Source organism: Polistes canadensis, unplaced genomic scaffold (assembly GCF_001313835.1).
Source record: "Polistes canadensis isolate GaletaPanama2010 unplaced genomic scaffold, ASM131383v1 scaffold_0, whole genome shotgun sequence".
NCBI lineage: Eukaryota > Metazoa > Arthropoda > Insecta > Hymenoptera > Vespidae > Polistes > Polistes canadensis.
Window position 1 is genome coordinate 2090494 of NW_014569547.1, and position 22390 is coordinate 2112883.

Sequence of the window (22390 nt, forward strand, 5' to 3'; positions counted from 1 at the left end):
ATAATAGAAATAGATAAAATATTAATATAAATTAAGATATAAATTTTGTATTTTTTAGTTTCACTTAAACGAACAGTTTTTGTAATGACACAATAAGATTATATTTAAGAACTTAGATGTTTAATCAGAATTCAGTATCTTGGTATCTTTCACTGCATTCATAGTTACTATAAATATATCAAAAGAAAATAGAACGGATTTACATTAACAAGTAATGTCATCGAAAATTTATATCTCGGTATATAATATCATAAAAAATTATGTTCTCTCTCTCTATTAAAATACATATATTTACGTTGCCATGTTATTCTGCATATATCTATATAGATTAGTTTTCATTGAATATCTTTTTTATTCAAAATGTAAATAAGATAAATGTTATAATATTCTGTATACGTGATAATTATATATTTTATACGTTATCAGAGCTATAAAAATTATTTAGTATTTATATTAATATAAAATATATATGTAAAATGTGGGAAGATATTTTTTTTTTATATTTGGTATTATAGATCATAATAATAAAATCATCTTTTTTATTGCCTAGTATATATATATATATAATCTATAATAATCGTTTATTATTTAAGAATGTTTAATAATTTTTTTCTTTTTTTTGTGTATTAAAGTAAAAATGAACATACACAAACAAATTAGTAATGCTTCAAAATACTGAAAAGGATACTGTTATCATATCAAAAAGAAATACTGCAATTATATTATTTTAATATTATATCATAAAGAATTGTTATAAATCAACGTCTCTTTTAAAAAAAAAAAGAAAGAAATAATACATGTATATGTGGTACATAGATGCATTAAATATAAATTGACAAAATGTGAAAGCACAACGTTTCTTTTATAAATTATATATATTCACAAAATGATAATTACTTTATTTCTGGATTATTGAATAACTCTAAAGTTCAGGATATAGACAAAATAAGGTCTGAAATTGCTATTCAATTTATTTATATTCTTCATATAATTTCTATCTACGATTTCTTTTTATTGTTAGTATACTTTTCTAATATATATATATATGTGTGCATATAATTATGTATATAGCCAAAATACCAAATAAAATCCATAAAGCTCTTTTTGTATTATTCTTGGAGCTATCGCATGGACTTATATTGTAAATGTGAAAAGTTTTGCATATTATATTATTATTATAACAAATATGGTTAGATACTAAAAATGAATTTCCAATCTATTCCAATGATCTAATTACACATATTGTTTTGATAATATCTATGTTTAATCATACATCATTTTAGTTTTCATTCTATATTTTCTTATCGTATTGTTTTCATTTAATGTACGCACTTATATTTGGCACAGTTTTCTAGCAAAGTTGTACTATATTCTTTTATCAAAAATATTGTAGGATAAAGTAAGTTTATTTTTTTATCTATAGTACCACAAGTACTATATCTATAGTATATACTACGCTATATATCTAATGTAAATAAAAAATATTTGTATGAAAGAATGATGTATATTACATTGCGAACATGGTCAACAAATAGTAAAATATGTACTTTAATTCTTAATGATATAAATTAAAAGCAAATTTCATATTCCTCACACATTAATGTATGGAATACAATATTTCTTCTTATTATTATATGATAATGAATTAATTATTGCAAATATTTATCTTACTTAATTTAAAATGTATTAGTAAATTGGCATCGGAGCTTGAGTTAAAAGTAAACCATATCTTCTTTTTAATATTATTCGCTCTTTAGAGTATTTGTCTTCTGGAGAAAATCTTGCTGGAATTTTTAAATAATATGTAAATACTAATTATTATATAAATCTACAGAAAAATATTGTTTTAAATATTACCAGGATGTGCAGACATGGTTGGTTTTCCATTAGGATCAATTTTCTGCAGGATAAATGTAGAAAGAATGATTTAATTATATTATTACATTATAAATCAATTAATATAAGAAATTATTATCAAATATTTGTTTTTACCTTTAACGTGTATACACGCTCTCCTTTTTCATTCAAATAATACATTAAATACATTTTTTTATAAGTTAATGAACTTTTCTCACAAATATAAAATCTAACCTCACTTACTCTCTTGCAACGTGCTTTACAAATGATCGTATAGTATGGCTGATAATACAAGGAGAAATTTGCGCATGCGCACAATTACATTTTATTAAATTCGATGGAAATAAAAAAAAAGAAAACGATATAAATTACAAAATAATACATTTTTAATATTTTATGAATGAGATACTAATATTAAACATTATTAAAAAAAAGTAAACATAAGAAAATAATAATATTAAATATTTTCTGTATACTTAATCGATATTTTCTTTTACAGTAATTCGATTTGTCAAAAATACTTGCGATTAATTAAACAACAAAAACATTGGATTTTTTTTTAAGGTAAAATTTAAGAGTGCATTCTCAATGTGTATTTAACCTAATGTTATTTATATCTAAAATATTTAAATATCATTATTCGATATGATATTATAAAATATTTATATTGCTGTGACGCAATAAAATGACGTGTTCTGTATATACCTTTACCATATAGATATAAACCATTGTAGGCCTAAATGGGGGCCTATGCTTACCTGTATATGGTTAGCTTTCGCTCCCTCACATTTCTGCATCCCTGGTTACCCGTGATATATGGGGCCTTAGATTTACACAATAGGACCTTACGAGATGTCTTGATATTTATTAATTTGATATAATACAAATTTCGAGATTTCATTTTTCAATATGAAATTAACTAAATTATCATAATGATAAACATATAAATATATACTTTTATCTATGTTCAGTTGTATCAATTGAAATCATATTTGTAAACCGATTGCTATATTATTTAAATATACGTTATTATTTTCATAAATAATACTCTATTATTTCATCAAATTTTATATTATGTTAATAATTGTATAACGCATTTCGATAGGTTTACAAATTCCCGCTGCTGCGACGCGCTGATCCCACCAATCACGTGTCGGAAAAGGCCCAATGCTATTGGTTAAAAAATGAGAAGACAAATGTTCTCGACCAATCATATTTTAGTAACACGCGAATAAAGTAAAGTAATTATTGCGTACGTGGAGAAGCGAGATGGATATTAAGAAGTAGAGTGGGGGAAGTTGGGCCTTACTCATAGCTGCAGTTGCCAGTACGCTCTCGTGGCGTGTGTGTTATTAATAGTGTAAATGTATCATTGCAACGTTTATTCGATTGTTTTATTATTCTTTTTCTTATTCCCTACAGCATAACAAGGACATACAGGTTTATTCTTCAACGATTTTCAAAACAATCTATTTAAATTTTCGGAGTTCCCATTTGTTTTATTTATCGAAGATAGATTGTTGTTCTGTTTATCAAAAGTAAGAATCGAGATGCGTGGAAGCGTCGCGTTTGACGAATTTCGGCCACGACGTTGGCCCTGAGAGAAAGCAAAGCAAAGTAAAGTAAAGTGGTAAGAGGAAGGGAAGAGAAGTGAAAAGGAGAAGGGGAAGAAGTGGAAGAAGAAAAAGAGGAAGAAGGGTAGGAAGGTGAAGGGAGAGTAGTAGTAGTAGCGTTCCGGAGAAGAAAGGACGACGATAGTGACAAAGCAAGAAAGAAGAAGATAGAAAGAGAGAGAAAAGAAAGTTGCGTTCCTCTGTGTGTTGTGTGCGCACGTGTGCGGTGTGTCGCGCGTGTATGGTGCACGCGTGCGCAAGTTCTGTGAAATACAAGAGTACGGATCGGATGCAGTGGTACCGCACGCGTATAATACGTAGACGGACGTGTGCATCGTCGACCGTGTCCCCGCGTGTACTTGACAGTGCGGAATCAACAAGTGTCGCCGTTTAAATATCAAATCCCCCGCCAACTTCTATCTTTCAATTTCTTTTCGTTTTTAAGGATAAGACGATTTACGGAAAACCACCAACTGTTTCTTCTTCTTCTTCTTCTTTTTAGAATTGCTTTATTTACTATTTAACTAACACGGGGAAATAGAAAAAGTAGTTGATTTTCATCACGGAAACGTTGTGATCGACGCTGACACCGGATAGGTCCGTTACACGTCGTCGATCCTACCAAGTGGCCGTGGATGGCCACTTTCGTCGGCATCTCAAGATGGAAGTCGTCTATATAGGTAAGTATTACGACGTTGCTCATGTCACATATACTATCTAATTTATTATTTCATTTTTGTTGTTGCTATTAATTGAAAATTGTTTATCATTATTGTCGTTGGGTGTTTTTATAAACGATGATTTTGTATTTATTTCGTTTGGAAATGCGGAATGCGGAATTGTGTTGTCATTTCTTTTTTTATTTAAAATCGTATAAAAAGGCAACTATTTTTATAATTTTTTTGTAATTATTTGAGATCACTTTTATTTGATTTATTATTTTATTTCTTTCGTACGCAAATCGTATATTATAATTGTAATTATAAGATTTTATAAATACATCTTATTCAGGACGTTCTTGTATTTATTTGAGATTATTTTCATATCATTTGAAAATGCGGAATGTGGAATATATGTCATATATGTTTTGATTTATTTCATTTGTTTTTAATTTATTATTTTTCAAATAAATAGGTTAAGTTTGTCAGCAATGTTTACTAATATTATACATTATCACCAACTCGTGTTCATTCTCATATTCTGTTTCGATAACGGTATAATCTAATTTTAAGTTAACGTCGAGGTTTTGCGTAACTTTGGTTCGTACTTTTTTTTATATTTACCGCCATTTCTTCTTTTCTTTTTTTAATTCAAACGTGCTAAATTTTTCGCGCCAATTTTCGTTATTTTTTAAGAGAATTTTCTTTTCAAAGTGGCAGTTCTGGTGTTTGTAATCCTTTTTGTTCGAAATTAAAGGAAGTTTCAATTTAAACGATAGTATATATTTTATCTTATCTATAAACCTTTTGTTCGCGTGACACGTGAAATGCATATGTCAAGGAGAACGGTCAATGTACGAGCCTTATACTGATGATAATTCATGTTATAACGAACGTGCTTTAAAAAATGTAACAATTATTATTAGATTCTTTTTTTCTCGTGTTACTATTATTTTTATATGTTAATTTAAATTATTGTATTTTAGATAAATATACGAATATTATTTATGATTTAGTTTTTATAATTACGATCGTTTAATATTTATTTTTATTATCATTTTTATGATAATTGTGGTAGGTTCGAAGGCTTGAAAAAGGTTCATTTCAAGTTTGTCCATTGTAATATTCTAATTTCTTTGATAAACTTTTTATAATAATGACAGACAGAGAAACGTAATAAAGTATGATTTAATAATATTTCAGGATCGAAAGGTAATACTTAATCATTGAAATATTACATAATGGAAGCTAAGAAATGATATTATTTGTCTTTGAATTTCTCATGCCTGGTGTGCCTTTCTGTAACTCGAGAAATCGAGTCTGAAAGAATTCCTGTAATCTTCTAGCGTGAAGGTTTTTATCAAGCCAATTGTTTACATTTATTTTAAATCATTTTTATATCTTGTAATAGATATCTCATCAAGGAGAGAGATAAAACATATTTCTAATTGGTCAACATATTGATTTCATATTAATCTCTATTAATATAAAAAAAAGTAAGGTAATTTCTCATTATCTTTAATTTACATGTTTATTTTTTTAAATATTTATTTTATTTACATAAAAATTTTAAAAACTATATATATATATATACCATTTATATTATTTGTGTTAATGCGTTTGAATAAAATTGATGTACCTTTTTTTTAGTAAGAGATTAACCATTATATTTTGTAACGAAGCATTAAAATAAGCATCATCTTTAAAAGAAGCGCATGTCGCAGGCTAGATTTACGATCGGTGATGTAATACAAGATACTGACATCATACCCAACTCTTTTTGTATTTTAACTGGATTCATGGAAAGGAAAAGTTAAAATATAGAAATGTACATGCTTAGGAGTGTAGGATCAAAATAGCTCGCATTTTGTTGAGTATAGGGATCGATAGGTGTGGCATGTGATTCTTTGTCAGATCGATCCAATTCCATTATGTACCTATACAGAAATATATGTATATATATATATACACACACCTATCTCTTCCTTCCCCGATTCTGTTGGATTTGACTTTAAATCGCGTAATTATCAAAATCAAATGACTATCTTGAAAACGTGTTTAAAACTAGAAATACCTACGATTATATTATATCAGTCAAAATAACACAAATTTTAATTAAATCAAAATGAATTTTACTTTAAAAACGTGTTTAGTATTAGAAACATCTGCAATTATATGTCAGTCAAAATAACATTGTCGCAAATATATGTCACCAAAAAATAATTAAGATGATTTTGAATTAAATATAATACGAAATTACAAAAATTCAAATTTTTACTTAATGTTAATTTAGAATAGAAACAAAATATTAGTGTCATATCATATATATAAACATTTAATATATTTATATTAAAGTATATATTATGTATTTTATTTCATATTAAAATATTAATAATATTATACATACTAATACTATATAAGCGGATAAGACTAATCATTTTGATTGGTTTTAATAGTTCTAGTATTAAATAGTTACAGATAGGTATAACATGGTTGTTAAATAGTATCGTGGCTGTGATAAAGATGTTAACGTTATCACCATTAAAGAGTTACTTTCAATTATTTCAAGATCGTACGTAAGGTAGAAAATATTTGTCGAGTTTTATCAGGATCGTATAATGAAACGCGATACTACTTTGTATGTTCATCGTATGAGCAACGTAGGATCACCGATGGAACTTATATAGGTACATATATATATAAACTACTGCCGTCTCTAAGTTCAAAGTCTTCGAGTATGTAAGTAGTATGTAGAATAGTATATACCTGCATTCTACTTACTGTGGTGCACTTCTCTAGTGCAATAACGTGAATGAATGCGATATAATACTAATGCGGTAGCATATAGTAAACGATACAGTCGCTGATGTAACGCGAACCGATTAAACGAATAGAATCGAGTTAAGAAAAAGAAAAGAAGAAAATAATAGAGAAAACACCTCTTCATTCAAACAACCATTCCATTATTTCAATAAGTAGAAAAGAGTATACTTGACTCTTTGTATGAACACATAGTACAACATCTTTTTTTGTGAACACTTATAATTAGTATTTTTTGTTATTTTTGTCTCTCACTTTCACGACTTGTAACGTAATACTATGTTATCTTTAAATTACCATTGTAATAACCATTCGTCAATTTTTTAAAACTAAAATTTGCATCAATTCGTTTTGTTTATTGAAATTTTTTATAAGTATCACACGTGATAAAAAAGAATATATTTTTCTTTTTATATTTATACAAATTCATAAACTTTTGGATAATTATATATACGATATTTAGATGAACATCTTGTAAAATTGTTAATTTAAGTAGCATACAGAAGCTCGCATAAAAAACGGTGCTAATTTCTTCATCAACAGTTTCCATTATTTGTCTGTTAAATATGATATAATTTAAATGGAAAGTTGTATATATATTTTTATATTTAGATTGTCAATCATCAGCAGAAACATCACGTTCTCACTAGGATCGTTTAAAGTATATAAAAAAAGAAGGAAGAAGAAAAAAGGGTAGAGAGTTCAGTAAATGTAACGTTAAACGTCGTTCACTTATAATGCAACCTTAATCTGAATGCGGAAGTATTGGATCTAGTAAGGAGCTGCGTTTGCACCTGCGGTTTTCTATCAAAGAATAATCTAATCGTTCTATCATACACAAGATATCGTTTAGATCGAGCGTGAATAATTACTTACCTAACTAGAAAATGTTCTTTTCTTGCGTTAAGATGAGAGTCTCTTACATAGTAAACTTTAGATCTATATATATATATATATACATACATGGTATAGTCTAAGCTACCTATTCTATTTACGAACGAGTTTACATTTACATATCTAATGAGGCGTTAGTTTCTCATGCATGGCAATTCTACATGCGAGATCTTCGCGACATCGAAATCCTGCACACCTCCTGTTTAACACTTTTATCGCTGATGCTACTGAAACAAGATCGTTTAGCTTAACATCGTATACAATTATAAAAAAAAATATCTATTACTCACAATTAGTATTGCAGTGGTCGATTGTTTAAATAAAAACTGTGATAATATACAAAATATTGCTTATAATTTCTATAGAAAAATTGTCAAAAATATTATGACAACGTGAAAGTTATGGTATTATTTTTTTATAGGGATATAATTAAATTATAGAAATTTATATATATATATATTTTTTAATATTTTAAACTTGGGACATGAAGTAGGGATTAATCTTTTGGTTATAAAATTAATTGCAGTTTAGAAAATGATAGATGTGCACGAGAGTGGATTGAAAAGTTTTGAGTCACAACAAAGAAAGAACCTTTTAATTTCTTTTTTAATTAAATAAAGAAAAACAATCTATAAATTCGAAACATTTGTTATTCGGTTCGTGCAGGTGGCCAATAGTTTTGATCTCAATTAAAAGATTTGTAAAATTTAAAACGATCGGTTAGTTTATTACTATGAACTTTTTAGGGTCAATTAATGTCAATGCGATAGACGACGAATCGGGTTTGCGTCGGTGTTGGTAACAATAATAATTCCGCGATAGAATGGAACATTTGAATGGATCTTAAAGTTTCACGCGTTGGTGATAATAATATTTAGTTTGTTATCGTTTTATCCGAACACGATGAACGTTACTTTTTTAATAAGATGACCACTCTCACGTAATTATCTTGATAAGTCATCGCAGTTTATACGCATATTTATGCACATGCGTGCGCGTGTAGCGAGCGAGCGTACATGTTGTGTGTGTGTGTGTGTGTACATATTATACATAAAACGAAACTCACCATGATCTCGTAGTAGCTGGAATTCTTGACAAATGGTTGCTTGAGATATACGAAGTTTACAATCAACTCAACGCACGTTAGAAGCATTCTAACATTCGTTCCGGATGATTACAATTTTCTCATAACCGCATTTGGTTAAAAAAAAAAAACCATATTCTGTTTTTTTTTTCCTTTTTAATATATCCCTCTCGTATCTTTCGTGTCGATCTTCGAGATCTTTTTCTTTTTTATTATAGATATTATCAAAAAGGAAACACGATATGAACGCTTATGATAACACATTTATCTGAATGTTAATTATTCTTTTCTTCTTATTCCAGATGAACGAGAAGACGTGCAGAAGAAAACTTTTACGAAATGGATCAACTCGCAGCTGCTGAAGGTGAGTGGTTCTTTTTTTTTTCTTCTTCTTCTTCTTTTTAACAATCTTATAATAAAGTACGAAGAAAATAATTTTATTAGATCTTTTTATATTGGGGGAAAAAAAAAAATCAAGATGATCAGGGGTGGGGGGGAGGAGATAGATAGATAATTATTGTATTTCTGTAGGCAGAGAAGTATCTTTTAAGAATGAATGTATTTTTTTTTTTTTTAATGAACATTATACACGCAGTAACTAGTGATTGGTTGTTGTCCTCGTTTATCAAGGCCGCCCACGCTACTGTCTTGTAGCATGAGAAGATTGGAAATCAAATATTATTGGAGTTATGAACTACGTCACGATTACTACTGAATCTCATGCGACAATCTTACTATCGCGAATTCAAAATCATAATCATAACGGATAGGATCTATAAAAGTGTTTATACATTGTGCTCTACGTATTAATTGTATTTTATTATCTTTGCGTATCATCCTTTTTACGACAAAAATTGAACATTTCGAACAGATTGTTTTTTCAGAAAAAAAAACAAAAGAAATAAAAACGAATTTTCTTGTCAAATTCTAATAATAAGGGTACATTAAAACACAAGCCTATACTTTAATATACTTTTATTTAAAATATATTTTATTTACATATAAAAAAAAAAAAAAAAGAAATCATTCCGATCGATCATGGGTAGTGCAACTAATTACATATATTTTGCTTTTTATCTCGGTGAAAATAAGAGACCTTGAATTACATATTTATCTTTATTTTTCACAGAATCAGCACGAACCGATATCCGACCTGTTCGTCGATTTAAGAGACGGAAACCGGCTTCTGTCCCTCCTGGAGGTACTCACGTCGAAAGTTTACGTAAGTGCTTACAACGATTGTATTACATGTCCGTGAAAGAATCGTTTCGAAAAAAAAGTCGAAATACTTATATATTATATATTACAAGTACATAGGTCTTTTCAAATGATAATTAATAATATTCGTTTTCTTCGTGAAGGGAGTGGGGGAGGGGAGGGGGGAGGGCGAGGTTAGTGGGGGGAGGACGGGGTTTCTTTTTTTTTATTCTTTTTATTAACCTTTTCTTTACCTTTTTATCTTTCATCGTAAAATGACCATCTTTGCTTCGAGGATTATTATCCTGATGACAGTTCACTGGCATACGTTTAATTACGTTCACGTCAAGTTTTTTTTTAAAAGGATACGAGTTTCATCCATCAAAGATACTTATTTATTCCCGTTTTTTATTTGTAGTAGTGTAAGTACTTCTTTTGAAAGGGAAAGAGGACAAAAAAGAAAAGAAAAAGAAAATAAAGATACGTGTGCCGTCTTGTGTCTTTTTCTAGTTCACGCAGGTGTTTATACTTTTAACTGGCAGATGTATGCACGTGGAACCAGGCGACAGCTAATTTTTTTCAAGTTCAAATATTTGTAGCATGAAATTTTAGAAAATATAAACGTCCCACGTTAGCATAGAAATTTTGTTTTATTATAACATTTAATAATGTCAATTTTATGTTAATTATTAGAAAACAAAAAATAAAGAAAATATATAAGTGAGTTATTTGAATATTTAATTATATATAGGAATGAATATAAATAATTCCTGCATGACGTATTTAAAGTAATGTTAATATTTTTAGATGATATAAAAATGTTTCCTTATGCATATTAAGCTATTTAAAAATCTAAAAAACTTTTCAATCCATCATCGTACGTCTTCGTACGTTCGATTTAATCATATAAATTATTTCGAATGTTCTCAGTACTTGTTAGTATAGTTGTAATAGTTGAATGATTGTACAGATCTATAACGATACGCATTTCAACATACACAAATCGTCTTTATTAATTAGAGTAGGAACATTTCTCTTAGCTGACTGTACGCTAGTCGTTTCTCTATTCATTTAATTGCGTGAGTAAATAGAAGACGAGTCTCCCTCCATAAATGATCTTATTGTCGAGATAAATGTGTTCTAGATTATTTTAGTTTTAAAAAAGAGGCTTCAAAGAAATATATATGTATATTTTTTAGTCCTATTTTTATAAGAATTAATTGGAATCATTTAAAAAATGGAATATAAGATTTTAAAAATTTCTTACGTTTAGAAAAATATTGTGTTATGACGTAATTAATAAATTTCTTTTTTTTTTTTTTTTTGATTAATATATACAAGTATGAACATTATTTTCAGAAAAGAGAACGCGGTCGTATGCGAGTTCATCATCTCAATAATGTTAATAAAGCATTGCAAATCCTCGAACAGAACAATGTAAGTTTTTATTTAAAAAAAAAAAAAAAATAAAAAGAGTATCGAATATATTGGATAAATATAATTTTAGGTGAAGCTTGTAAATATTAGTAGCAATGATATCGTAGACGGTAACCCAAAATTATCACTTGGTTTAGTATGGAGTATTATTTTACACTGGCAGGTATGTCATTAAAATAATTATCAATTTTTCCATAATTTTGGGAAAAAGATTTTATATTTGTTTTTAAATTTTAATTAAAAATATTTACTTAGGTACATTATCATCTAAAAGATTTGATGACGGAATTACAACAAACGAATTTAGAAAAGACTCTCTTAGCATGGTGCAGACAAAACTCTCAGGTAAAATATCGTTCGTCCGTAGAACTAGTTACTAGTTGTATTAATTCAGTTTTTGTTTTGTATTAAAAATATATTAAATTCGCTTTTAGAGTTACCCTGGTGTCGACATTAAAAATTTTACAACTTCTTGGTCAGATGGATTAGCGTTCAATGCACTTTTACATCGTTGCAAACCACAATTGTTTGATTTTAATGCTATTTCCCGAAAACATCCTAATGCCAGATTAGATCATGCTTTTCGTTTTGCTGAAGAACATCTTAGAATAGAACGACTCTTAGATCCGGAAGGTACTTGAGTTACTACGATCAATAATTTTCTTCATTTATGTCATTTTATTTGTATTTTCTTTTTATTTCTTTATTGTATTCGTTAATTATAGATGTGAATACGTCGGTACCGGATAAGAAATCAATAATGATGTACGTAATGTGCTTGTTTCAATGTTTAACTCAATCCGGAGACGATACCGGTGATTTGGATTTATCGATTACGAGTGATAGTAGTCCTGTTACAACACCAGGCACTGAGGTACGCTTAACACTAAATTTACCAACAATTCAAGTACCTATTTGTACAGTAACCGGTCAAATGATCGTTTAACAAAATATTTATTATGTACAAGTGAGTGCAGATAATGAATTATACGAATCTTGAACTAGTCCATTTGGTACTGGGTTATAATTAAACAATAAAATAATATTTCTAATTATAATTGTGTTATAAATTGTAAAGAAATAATTTTAATTCGAAAATTAAAATTGGTCATTTATATTATCAAGAATCATCGAAACGAATCAAAGCGATTGTTAATTATAGTTAAATGAGTTTCTAAATACTTATTTTTCTTTTTTAATATCTAAATTGACATATTGAATAGATATTTAAAAAGAAAAAGCTTTATACGAATAAAAGTTTATTTTTTCTTTATTTAGGAGAAAAAAAAAAAAAGACGAATAATTTTTACTGCACTCTTATAGAAATAATTATAAATACGTTTTTGGTAATATTAGTGTTAATAAAATGAAATTTGTTGGATGCAATTAGGGAATGCGATTAGATTAGAATATATTTCCATTATAGAACACTTTAACTTTGTCAACATTTGGAGCGCCAACATTTGGAATGCCAACATCACGTCCGATGAGTCTTGCGACGAACGTTTCCGTTGAACTCGGTGGTTATCAGGTCGCACTCGAGGAAGTTTTAACGTGGTTGTTAGAGGCCGAGGATAAGTTGAATCATGCGCCGGAACTCGGTACGAATTTGGAAACGTTGAAGCAACAGTTTCACGATCACGAAGCATTCTTGATTGAATTGACGGGACATCAGGATGGGGTAGGTGCTGTTTTGGAAGAAGGTGCGAGATTGTTAGCCGAGGGTGGTTTGCACAAGGACGAGGAACATGAAGTACGCGTTCAAATGTCCCTCCTTAATTCCAGATGGGAGGGACTTAGAATGAGGGCGATGGATACTCAAACTAGAATTCACGAGGTTCACATTTCATTCTTTTTCTTATTATTCTTTAAACCCTTATCACTCCAATTGTTTGCTCAGATTTTAAGTATCTTACTTTACTGATGTTACACAGCCAACTTGACATTCGGGCTATTTAAATTTCTGTTCAAAGTATACCTCTCTTTTGTAATGTAATTAAAATTAATTAAAAAACTATGACTTTTCAAATACATTTATTTTAATATCGAATTAATATTAAAAAATTCTCTAAACTTTCTATTCAGACAATGTCTACTATTAATGATGCATACTATAATGATTTATTTATTGAAATGCATTTCAGATATGTGAGAGTCATGCTTGGAGTGATAAGGATTATTAATAGATCTTCTTTTTCTAGATATATAATAGAATCAATAATTGTATATATAAATGATCATTGTGAATCTCAGGTATTGATGCAAATGCAGCAAGCACAAATAGATGCGCTTAGACAATGGTTGACGAAAACCGAGGATAGAATTTCTTTAATGGTTGGGATAGAATTGAATCAATCTAGTTTTGATGAACAAATGAAACGATTAAATGAATTAGAACAGGATATTAAGGCGCAACAGGATGTGGTCGATAGTATGAGAAATATTGTCGTAGTAGTTGATGAAGAAAACTCGGAGGCTGTTTATACGGAAATGGAAGATCAATTGTCAGCTTTGGGTGAAAGATGGGCACACATTTGCCAATGGAAAGAGGAGAGGCGTCAACGTCTTCAAACAATTTCTTTTCTTTGGCAAAATATTATCGATGATCATAAGAAATTAGTTGCTTGGTTAAACGAAACGGAAATTACGCTTAAACAAATGGAAGCAAATCCGGCTAGCGAGATCGGCGAAGTATTAGAAAGAATAAGAAAATTGCAAATATTAAAAATGGAAATGGATTTAAATGGAAAGAAAGTGGTATCCTTGCAAGAGTCCATCCAAGAATTGGATAATCAAAGATCATCTCCTGATAGCATTAATATGTTAGAAAAAATCGAAAATTTGCAAGATCGTTGGGACGCTGTTGGACAAATTATGGAAGTTCAAAGCCAAAGGGTAACAAATGTGCATTATTAAATTATGATGAATGTTCTAATTGAACCGTGTATTTTGATTTTATTTGATCTTCTTTTTCTTTTTTATATTTTTTATTATTACATCCAAACAATTTTAAAATATATGCAAATGATGTTTTTTACGCTTTATTATATATTTATTTATTTATTGAATTATTTTAATTTATTGATGTGTGTTAATATTTTATTTAGCGTTTTTTTTTTTTATAGCACATTTATAATTTATATGACGCACGCATATCGTGATAATATAATATTATGATGATATGTATATGTATATTTTTTTTTGTTTCAAATTTTTCTAAACGATGTAATTAATATTCGCGTGTGATTAACGATTTTGCGTGAGCGAAAAATGATTGTATTTAAAATTTCATGTTACCACATTGATCTAAAAGATATTAATATCATATATTTTTGTATTACTTTTATAATAAAATTATTATTCTCTTGATAGAATTTGCTTTCGTTTTTTTTAATTTTTTTTTCTTTTATAATTATTGTATTTGTATAAGTACGTTCTCGATGTTTTAATTATTGCTATTTAAAAAACATCTACGATAAGAGAAATTATTTATAGGTGAAATTGTGATAGAGAAAAAAAAAAAAGTGGGTAAAAAAATCGGTTGACAAATTAGATTCTAATTATTTTCTTTTGTAACGCGTTTAGATCACTAGTTCCGGTTTTGAATTTGATTTAAAATCTGAAAGGGACACGACTGTAATCAGTAATAACGAATGGATGTCGGAAACGGTAACGAGTATTGCATATAAAGAAGAAATTGCAGCAACGGTACGTCTTTTAAATAAAATATAATCACACTTGTGTTATATCGTTTATATAGTAGGAGATTATTCTGAATTAGTTTGATTACTTTAGTCGACGCCACAGAACGATATGAAAAAACGACGTTTAGATAATACGACCAAACACGAATTTGAATCGGCATTACTTGGGCTTTACAAATGGTTGGATTACGTTGATTTGGAAATTGGCCGATCGGAGGGTGTTTTTGATGAATTAAGTGTTGACGAAAAAAAAGTTGTCTACGAAGATACTTTGGCAGATATTGAATTGCACAAAAGCGAATACGACAAAGTTCTCGAATTGGGAAAAAGATTAGTCGAGGAATTAGAAAATACGAATGAGTCAAGTGAAGATGCGAGAAAGAAATTAGAAGATATTCAACATTGTTGGTCGGCCACTAGTAATCGTTTACAAGAAATTAAAAATCGTATAACATATTTGGAAGAAATCAAAAAATTTCGTAACGAGTTGGATAGCTTGAATATGATGTTAGATAGTTATACCAAATGGTTTGAGATTAATAAAGCTAATAATCAAATAGATATTTTCAGGGTAAGCAAAGGTACTTCTTCGCGTTAACAATGATTTTATTTATTTACGTCAAATTAATATTGTTGTTGTTGTTGTTGTTGTCTATTTAATTAGGTAAAAATGAAATCGATGAAATCACACGACGAACGTGTTAAAAGATTAATTGACAAAGTTAAAGAACTTTCCGAAAGTAATCACTCGGTAGCCAGTGAAAATAATAAATTAGATGCCGATACAAATACATTGTTTTCTAATTGGGAAAAAATGTTAAAATTGTAAGTCTAACTTGCGTATTAATTAATAGAATATTTGTTGTATTCATTTATTATTTATTACAAATATAATATAAATATTAAACTTTTAGATTATCCGATCGTTTAAACGAAATAACAGATAAAATCGAAAAAATTCCACCTAAGAAATATACTGAATCTATTACGAATCTGATGACATTCGTTAATAACGTCGAAAGTTTATTATTATCCGAACATACTATAATATCTGATAAAAAGATTATGGAAGAACAAGTTAAAAAATTCCTAGATCTTGCTAACACATTGAAAGAATATCAAGATATGTTTGATTACGTTAATTCAACGGGTCACGAATTAATAACTAAAACTACAGACGATACTCAAGCGCAAAAATTGAGAAATGAATTACAAGATCTTAATACTAAATGGAGTGACATTCCAATAATATTGGAAGAAAGACAACAAAACCTTTTAAGAGGTAATCACACGCAAATTCATTGAAATGAAATGATTATTAATATTGTAAATTAAATATTATATTATTTTCGTAGATATTAAATTATTAGAAACGTTTGACAAGGAACTTTTAACGTTGGAAAGTTGGCTTGATAAATCTATGGGACATATAGCAGTAGAAATGTCAAACAACACTGATTTAAATGATATCAAAATGACGGAATATAAATTAGAACAGATGCGAGCATTTTCTCGAGAAATAGACGAAACTAAACCGAAAGTAGAGATACTTCAAATATCAACAAATAAATTACTTGAAATATCCGAGCCTAACTTTGCCAGTGTATTGAATAACAAAGTTGAAGATATTTCGTGCAAATGGAATATGGTCACGGACGACGTTAAAAGTTTGATTGATAAATACGAAGCGGCTTTAAAGAAAAACGACGAGGTGAGTTAAATAATTTCATTGTTTTTTTACTTATAAATTTGATTGAAATACTTTTAAATCATTTGAACAATCAGATTGTGAACGGAATAGACGATTTTACTAAATGGTTATCGGATTTGGAGAAAGAAATACCAGCAGACATTAAAATAACGTCATCGGTTGAACTATTTCAAGTTCGCGGTCGATATCAGACTTTAAAGGATAAGATTGATAAACGCGTTGAAGAATTTAGGAATTTAAACGAAATGGGAAACGACAAACTTTTAAGTTCGGAAGGTTCATCCGTTAAAGAATTAGGAAGAAGATTTACTTTCTTAAATGCACGCTGGACCGATGTCACGGATCGGATTTATGAACGTTATAGACATTTACAAAATGCTACACACGAGTACGGCGAATTTCGTGCTTTGGTTGCTCAAGAGAATGATTGGTTGGATAAATTAGAAAAGAGATTAAAAAAATCAACGAAGTGTGCTGCCGACGCGGAAGAAATTTCCGAGGAACTTGACGTAAGTGTTTCACAATTTATTTTTATATAAATATAATTCTTATTATTATTTATTACATTTTTCAAAACAAAAAAAGTCACACACATTAATATAAATATTTCGTAAATTTATTCAATCAAAAGGATCTTGAAAATTATATAAGAAATCATCCAGAGTCTAGGCAAGAAAAAATTCAAGAAATTGGTAAGCAACTGGTTGATAGTAATATCATGACGCAATCCATACAAACGGACGTAGAAGCTTTAACCAATCGTTGGGAAAATCTAAATGGACAGGTACGTTCTTTTTCTCTTTTCTTTTCTTATTTTTTTTTTTACAATACATATGTGTCTCACCAATATCAGCGATATTAGTCAATGGTCAATGATGAATTGTAAATATATGTTAAAAAGAAGCTTGGAATGTTAAAACAAAAAAAAAGAAGGAAAAAAAAACAAATGTGCAAGAGAGAAAATTGTATTAGAATAGAATCTAACCATCGTATATGAATACGTTTATAATCGCATGGAATCATACGGTATGCTGTGAATTTTACGTTAAAAGAAATAATAGTTCTACTAGTGTTTGTAATAACGAGAAAAAAAAAGAAAGAACAATGGTGAAAAAATATTAGATTTGTTTGATGAAAAGAGTTAAGCAGAAAGATAGAGTTTTACTTTGAGTAGGCAGGTCAACGAGCGAAGCTGTTGGAAGGATCGGTGAAACAAGCGCAACAATCGGAAGGCCGAATTCTTGCTCTTCAGCACTCCTTAACGCAAGTAGATTCTGTACTAACTGCACGTCTTGACTGCGATCTCACTGCCGATGATTTGCCACATGATTATCAGGTCTGTTTTCTATATTGTTTCTTTCTATGTACACTCAACTCTCATATAACACGGATTAAATTAATTCCATGTTGTATCTAAACAAAACAATATGCAGATGAAAATATTCGTTTAATCGAATTAATGTTATATCGAAACCGTGTCATATATTGAAATGTGTGTTATAAGAGAGTTTATTTAATATGTATGTGTTTTATGTTATATTACATACGTGTTCGTTATTAAATCAAATTAGTATCAGTTTCTTTTTTCTTTTTGGTTGCTAATTAATTATTGGTGTGTTTTAACAAATTATACACAATCTCCTTATTATTTAATGCTTTATATTTAATACACGTTTTCGCGATAGATAAGCGTGTCAATTTGTGTGCAGAATATAATATTTTATTAATAAATAGCATGAAATGTTAAAATTAATTTCTGTTTAAATTAAGCTTCGTTATCGTATATATATATATATATAGGGGTCAATTTTTAGAGTTTTTATAATATATATAAATAACTTACTCGTTAGCAGATACGATTGATTGTCTACCATTTTTTTTTTATCCGTCTTATTCTCGCGTAAAATTTTATCGATTTATTTTTATACGTGTAAATATACGATATTCTCACAGAAATTGATGCAAGAAATGGAACATCAAAGTGCCACGCTTAAAGAAATGGCAGCACAAATTGAGACGTATAAATCGTCTGGTAAAGAAGAAGCAGCTCACAGACTCGAAGAACAAATGACTCTGATCGAGCAAAAATTTGTCGAAGTACAGAAAAAGTTTCAACGTTTTCGTTGTTCAACTAATTTGGAACCTAGATTATCTCGTGCTTTGAGAGAACTTCGAGGTATCGAAGAAGCAACGTGTTTGTTAGAATTATCATCAGAAGATCCGGAAGCTATCGAAGGACAATTAAAACATTGCTTGGTAACATTATCGGTTTAGAATATGTTCTTTTTTGTTTTCTTTTTTTTTTCATAGTAAAATTCGATCTAAAAGTTGTAAAATTAATTTCATATTTTCAGAGATTTTATCAAACTTTAAGCGAAATTAAAAGCGAAATCGAGAACATCATAGTTGCTGGTAGAAAATTAGTCGAAGAGAGGAGTGTCAGCGAGCCTGAAAAGTTTTCCAAAAAGATAGATACACTAAAAGAATTATATAATAAGGTGTATAAATCATTCGATATTGTTATTATTTTGTAATTTTAAATTGAATTTTTTTTGTATCCTCTTTTGTCTATTATTATTTTTCTAGCTTGGATTACAAATTACCGAATCGAAATCGATATTAGAAACGGCGTTAGATTTATCTCGTGATATATATAAAAGTTTGTCTTTTATGAATATTTCGTTGGATAGTATTAACAAGGAATTGGATGCACAAAAGAATATGCTTGATTTACCTGTTAATGCGATATATGTGCGGGTATGAAATTAAAAATATACAAAATAATTATTACATTGAAAATATTTCGAATAATTTTGATAATATAAATTGATGAATTATTGTTTACAATTATATAGGAAACTTTGACGGAAGTACTGCCAAAATTAAACGCGGTTAAAGATAAATTGTTAAAATCACAAGATGAATTTTTAAAACTATGCGACCCGTCTTATCTCGAACAATTGAAAGAAAAATTATCCGACGTTTTTGTTAAATTAGCTAACACGGAAAGAAGGTTACGTCTTTGCAGTAATTCTGAGGTACATATTTTTTTTTTCGGTGAAATTAATTTCCTTGTGATTTAATGTTAGTATAATTATTGTTTTCTTTTTGTCTAAGGAGGAACCAAATGTTGATGAGATAAAGGCATGGTTGTTGCAAGTTGAAGAAAAATTCAATAGATTAGACACGATCCCGATGGAACAATTAACGGAACATCACTTCGAACAATGCAAGGTAAATAATGTCTACATTTTGTTTAAACATAACTTGAATTATAGAATGTCTTGTATTTTTTTTTTTCATTAGGCAATACAAAGTGAAATAATAGAAGCAAAGCTTAAAGTTAGTCAACTTCAACGTTATGCATTTTATCCGAAAATAGCAGAAGTATGTGATAAGTGGGAAGAAATTTCTAATAAAATCCAAGTACGTGAAAATGTTTATTATATTATTTTTTGTTTTTTTTTTCTTTTATATACATTAATTTAATTATAAATTATGAATTCATTTTAATGTGTTGTTATATAGAATTTTTGATTGGAACGTTTATCATGCACTGCTTATTCACTCATGGCTTTTTATATACCTTGCTTTACACTTTTTTAACGTTTGGTATATGTAATGCTTGTGCTTACTATAGTACCATTACGTATATCTTTTACAAAGAATTTTTTTTCTTCTAATTAATATGCATTAAAAAAGCTCTATTTTTGTCATTAGTAGTAGAATATTTAGATTTATAGGGATGAAAGAGAGGATTACTTAGCTTGCGTACAATGAATTTTTCGTATCATACTAAACGTGTGTTATATTATTAAGGGTATCGAGACAAATTTTGTGTTCTTGTGTACAAAAAAATATATAAAGAAGCTGATTAAAAATTTGTTAAAAATTAGAAAAAAGAAAAAAAAAAAAGTAAGAAACGGGGTAATCGTATATAATATACATTTAAAAAATAATTGCTTTAATACAAATGAACCAAATTTTTATCTATATCCTTAATAATGTATGTTAGAATTTTATGCGCGCCTTTTTCGTTTTATTTTCATCACAATTTATATATTTTCGACTCCATTATATATATTGTATATAAGATTTCGATCTTACATTATAATCAAATTTTATTTATTTGATCGTATGCAAATATATATATAAATATAATTAAATCAATAAAAAAATATATGTATCAATTCGCTTATTGATGTCGTACCGTCCAAGAGGTGGCTCTGCCTATGTAAATAATGTATTATGCGATTTGTACGATTTTTGTACAAATCATTTGGTGAATGGACAATATTATTACACGTATCTGCCATCATTATTTACGATATATATATATATATATACAATAAATATTTTTTGTCTCTCCCCTTTTATCAGGATTTTTCTTAACTTGATGAAGAAAAATTTGGGAAGAAATGTTACGATAAAAAAAAGAAACAAAAAAAATAATTATGAAAATAAAGTTAAACTCTTCTTCTTGCATCGGTGATGGATAAACGCAAGGATTTCGGCTTTTACATACTCGCACAATGAAATAAACGCATTGTTGCTTATTACTACACATCTATATACTTGGTTATGCTTATTTTGATATTGTCACTTCATTAACATGCTCCTATCTAAATCTAACAATCATTATCATCATTATCATCATCATCATCATCATCATCATTTCCTTCATGAAACCATTTTACGTATAATATTTTCACAGGAACGGATCTACTCAATGAAAGACAATTTATTACTGAGAACTAAGAAAAATAATATTAATAACAACAATCATAATAATAACAACAATAATAATAATAATAATAATAGTAACAATAATAATAATAATCATAATAGCAATAATAATAATAATAATAATAAGGGGAGAGACAATAACGGGAATGAAAAATTATCTAGAAAATCCGAACAAAATTCAGTATATTTAGTTAAAAAAGAAACAACATTGTTGGATGAGAACAATGAAGTGTATGGTATCGGTTATTTAAATCCTGCATTTGACGACAATCAATGTACGATTATACGAACGCCTGAAAGTTCACCTATAGAAATTCCACATCGAAGTAGAAAATCATCAACTAAATCTGACAAAGTTAAAACTAGAATCGTAGACGTTAACAAAGCTGTTAGAAGAAAATTAGACATGAGTTCGATACCCGACGTTGTTCAAACATCACAGCCACAGAATGTACACATCGATGATTTACGTGACACTCGTTTTTTGGCCTGCGATATTCCGCAAACTTGTACAACAGAAGAGGAAGAATTTTTCCTATCCAAAAATAGTACATTGTTCTTCAAAGTGTCCACAAATACTTTGACCGCTACGGAATCTAAACCGTTTCATACGTCAAACGTACAACCTAATCCTTTTCGTATCGTCGAAGTCAAAGAAATGGAAATAG

General features: G+C 28.6%; 2 protein-coding genes across 2 annotated transcripts in view; one reads left to right on the forward strand and one right to left on the reverse strand.

The window, feature by feature from the left end:
* Window positions 1-856: 856 nt before the first annotated feature.
* LOC106791671 (H/ACA ribonucleoprotein complex subunit 3) lies at window positions 857-2123 on the reverse strand. The gene is made up of 3 exons (XM_014757906.1): window positions 1993-2123; window positions 1858-1900; window positions 857-1784 (listed from the first exon to the last, which is right to left on the reverse strand). The coding sequence occupies exons 1-3, from the start codon at window positions 2044-2046 to the stop codon at window positions 1687-1689; spliced, it is 195 nt and encodes a 64-aa protein (XP_014613392.1). The 5' UTR covers window positions 2047-2123; the 3' UTR covers window positions 857-1686.
* A 1065-nt stretch (window positions 2124-3188) lies between these two features.
* Window positions 3189-22390, forward strand: part of LOC106793116 (dystrophin-like) — a 339379-nt gene continuing 320177 nt past the window's right edge. Inside the window, exons 1-24 of the mRNA XM_014759810.1 lie at window positions 3189-4150; window positions 9230-9291; window positions 10057-10149; window positions 11484-11561; window positions 11632-11724; window positions 11817-11906; window positions 11996-12194; window positions 12287-12435; window positions 12988-13398; window positions 13815-14456; window positions 15147-15269; window positions 15357-15836; window positions 15930-16090; window positions 16180-16547; window positions 16621-16976; window positions 17051-17485; window positions 17608-17760; window positions 18151-18312; window positions 18930-19232; window positions 19331-19474; window positions 19563-19733; window positions 19832-20014; window positions 20094-20210; window positions 20283-20402. Coding sequence (XP_014615296.1) covers window positions 4132-4150; window positions 9230-9291; window positions 10057-10149; window positions 11484-11561; window positions 11632-11724; window positions 11817-11906; window positions 11996-12194; window positions 12287-12435; window positions 12988-13398; window positions 13815-14456; window positions 15147-15269; window positions 15357-15836; window positions 15930-16090; window positions 16180-16547; window positions 16621-16976; window positions 17051-17485; window positions 17608-17760; window positions 18151-18312; window positions 18930-19232; window positions 19331-19474; window positions 19563-19733; window positions 19832-20014; window positions 20094-20210; window positions 20283-20402 — 5112 coding nt within the window. The 5' untranslated portion in view covers window positions 3189-4131. The remainder of the gene's footprint in view (window positions 4151-9229; window positions 9292-10056; window positions 10150-11483; window positions 11562-11631; window positions 11725-11816; window positions 11907-11995; window positions 12195-12286; window positions 12436-12987; window positions 13399-13814; window positions 14457-15146; window positions 15270-15356; window positions 15837-15929; window positions 16091-16179; window positions 16548-16620; window positions 16977-17050; window positions 17486-17607; window positions 17761-18150; window positions 18313-18929; window positions 19233-19330; window positions 19475-19562; window positions 19734-19831; window positions 20015-20093; window positions 20211-20282; window positions 20403-22390) is intronic.